Raw genomic sequence first — 3,254 nt, 5'->3', positions numbered from 1 at the left:
ACATTTCTCACAGTATATCATTAGACACCAAAATTGCTTTTTTAACTTGTCAAATGTAAAGACTATAGTCATAATGGCTACTGTATAGTTAAAGTAAGATTAAAAATGTAACTAGTGCATGCAAGTCTGAAGTGAACAGTTCATATATTAACCCGACAGAATTCAATGACAAAAGGTTTGTTACCAGTAAACAACTAATTAAATCACTACTGCACTGTGCAAAATATTACTATTATTAATAATAATAATAAATACAAATAGAAATGTGTCATGTTTAAATAAATGTTTCTTGTAATTAGACCTTTTAGAGTGATTTTTTTTTTTCAAAGTAAATCCTACAGCATTGTTTCATGTGTGTTATTGATTTGCAGTATTTTTAAAATTATTTAGTTGTACTTTTAATAATATTAATTAGCAGTCCTTTTAAAAATCTGCACATGGATCTGGACTTCGGGACTGTTCGCGGGATGCTTTTTTTTTTATCCCCACTGGAGATAAAAATAATTCAGCAGTGGCAGGGATGCAATGACCTATATATATATAAATATATATGAAAAATAGTTACAATAGCAACTGAAAACCGTACTACTGGATTACTTAGGCTACTCGTTATCAAAAAAATAATAGTAAAATAAAAATAGTTGCTAGTTAGTTTTTAAGGAAATAAATGTTAAAGCGGCTTGCCACACTGATATCACATATTGCTTCTATGAATGAACCTACCCTAAAGACAGCAAACGGTCTGAAAGCCGATAGCGGCTTCCTCCTCACAGTAAAATGGTTCAGTCAAACAGGTGATGGACACTGCATGGGACTGGCGCGTTAGACATGTAACATTTCCTCTGCGTCATGGAAATGGAGGGCGACACACTCAGCCGCACTTGGCTGTCATGACATGAACCTACAGCGTTGCCATCATCACGCAGACTTGCACTGACACACGCCTAGAAGCCTACACGTCCGTGAACATCTTTTTAATGTTCACGCAGTTCTGGTTGTTCTGAGCGGGGAAGTTGGGCTGCTTGAAGGCGCTGTTGATGCCCTCCTCAATGACCATGTACTCCGACTTGCTGAGCGAAGACGTGCTCCGCGTCTTCTTCAGCTCCTCGGAGGAGGACAAAGGCTGGCAGCTGCCGATGTGGAGGTACTGCGCCTGCTCCTCTCCCTCAGTCTCTCTGTGGTAAAAGTAGTTGAAATTGGACACGATGACTGGCACTGGCAAAGCGATGGTTAACACGCCCGCAATAGCACACAGGGAGCCGACGATTTTGCCTCCTATGGTGACCGGGTGCATGTCGCCGTATCCCACGGTCGTCATGGTAACCACCGCCCACCAGAACGCATCAGGGATGCTGCTGAAGCCCGAGTCGGGATCATCCGCCTCGGCGAAGTAGACGGCGCTCGAGAATAAGATGACCCCGATGAAGAGAAAGAAGATCAGCAATCCCAGCTCTCGCATGCTGGCTTTGAGCGTTTGCCCCAAAATCTGGAGCCCTTTGGAGTGCCGCGAGAGTTTGAAAATCCGAAACACGCGGACGAGTCTGATGACCCTAAGAATGGCCAAGGACATCGCCTGCTGGCCGTTGCCTTGCCTTTCCGCGAGCTCTGTCCCCAGAGTGATGAAATAGGGTATGATGGCCACGATGTCAATGATGTTCATGATGTTCTTGGAGAACGTGGCTTTGCTGGGGCACGCGAAGAAACGCACGAGCAGCTCAAATGAGAACCAGATGATGCACAGAGTCTCAACGACAAAGAACGGGTCAGAGAAGGGACTCGTAAGGTAAGGGTTAGTTACGTTCAGAAGTGGGGCGACCGTCGTCAGGTCTCTGTCGTCCCGGAACTCGGGTAACGTTTCCAGACAAAAGATGACGATGGATATCAAAATGACCAGCACCGAGACGATCGCGATGCCCCTGGCCGGACCCGAGCTCTCCGGGTACTCAAACAGCAGCCACACCTGTCGCTGAAATTCATTAGAGGGCAACGGACGCACCTCATCCTTTATAAACCCCTCATCCTCTCGAAATTTCTCCATGGCCTCCTCCCCGAGCTCATAAAAGCGTATCTCCTCGGAAAAAATGTCTATGGGAACGTTCACGGGTCTCCTTATACGCCCGCCGGATTGGTAATAATATAAAATGGCATCGAAGCTCGGCCGATTCCTGTCAAAGAAATACTCGTTTCTGAGGGGGTCAAAGTAGCGCATTCTCTTCTTGGGGTCGCCAAGTAAAGTCTCGGGGAACTGGGACAGGGTTTTGAGCTGCGTCTCGAAGCGCAAGCCCGAAATATTGATGACAACTCTCTCGCAGCACTCGTGGTCTGGCTCGTAGCGCTCCAGAGAGTGGTGCCCGGGCAGCGCCGCCGACTCCTCCAGCATGTTGTCGCATGCAACAATTGTCATGATGTCTGCTCGTTTTCGGTGTAGCCGTGGTTCACGAGGTTGTTGCCCCGGTGCTTGCTTGAGGAAGGCGGAGGCGAGTGGAGGAGGCTAAAGTGGTCGTCCATACAGCTGCTTCGGCGGAGGGGCAGTGGAAGCCGCGCCTCCTCCACAGGCTCCAGTCTGCCACAGCCGCCGCCGCTGCCGCGCGTCCTCTCGCTTTCGAATCACTACCTTCTCAGTCCAGTCTTCCCGCCCACGGCGCGCGTACTGTGGTTTATAAACATGACTGCTCCCGCCCACGGCGCTCGGATGCCCACACTCTAAAAATGGCTGGGTTAAAAATAACCCAATTGGCAACCCAGCGCTGGGTAAATATTGGACAGAACACGTGCTGGGTTAAAGTAACCCAGCATGCTGGTTTACACATTTTAAACCAGCAGGCTGGGTTGGTGAGAAAACCCAAGATATAGTCATTTTTTACCATTTGTGTGTTTGCATTTTTGTGGTGCTGGGTTATTCTTGCTGGGTTATTCTCATAATTTTCTCTCTATGCTTAACAAGACAATCATGGATTAATAAATAATGAAGAATACAGGTTATTTAGACTGTTAAAAAGTTATTTTAAAATGCAATCTGACATTCACAAATGTGTCAAAATTTGTACCAATGAAAAAACGACATGCAATTTTCTTTTTTTTTTTTGTTTTCAACAAATGCAAAAATCACAGAAATACAGTTGCAATAAATAAGAAAATTAGTTCTGAATGACCTGTGTCTAGCTGTTTAATTATTATATTTTGACATGTTTAACTATTTAAATACACAGTGAAATTACATTGACAATTAAAATTTAAAAAGACAGAGAATGCAA

At 45.3% G+C, this 3,254-nt stretch overlaps 1 protein-coding gene across 1 annotated transcript; it reads right to left on the bottom strand.

Moving 5' to 3' along the window:
• Window positions 1-671: 671 nt before the first annotated feature.
• On the bottom strand, window positions 672-2,692 carry LOC109096211 (potassium voltage-gated channel subfamily A member 3-like). Its single transcript, XM_042721843.1, is given in 2 exon segments — window positions 672-2,409; window positions 2,412-2,692. Coding segments are annotated over 2 exon segments (1,554 nt in total). The 5' UTR covers window positions 2,509-2,692; the 3' UTR covers window positions 672-952.
• Window positions 2,693-3,254: the final 562 nt, after the last annotated feature.

Source organism: Cyprinus carpio, chromosome B4 (assembly GCF_018340385.1).
Source record: "Cyprinus carpio isolate SPL01 chromosome B4, ASM1834038v1, whole genome shotgun sequence".
NCBI classification, from domain to species: Eukaryota; Metazoa; Chordata; class Actinopteri; order Cypriniformes; family Cyprinidae; genus Cyprinus; species Cyprinus carpio.
Note: the sequence above shows the minus strand (reverse complement) of the source record. Positions and strands in the feature narration are given on the sequence as shown.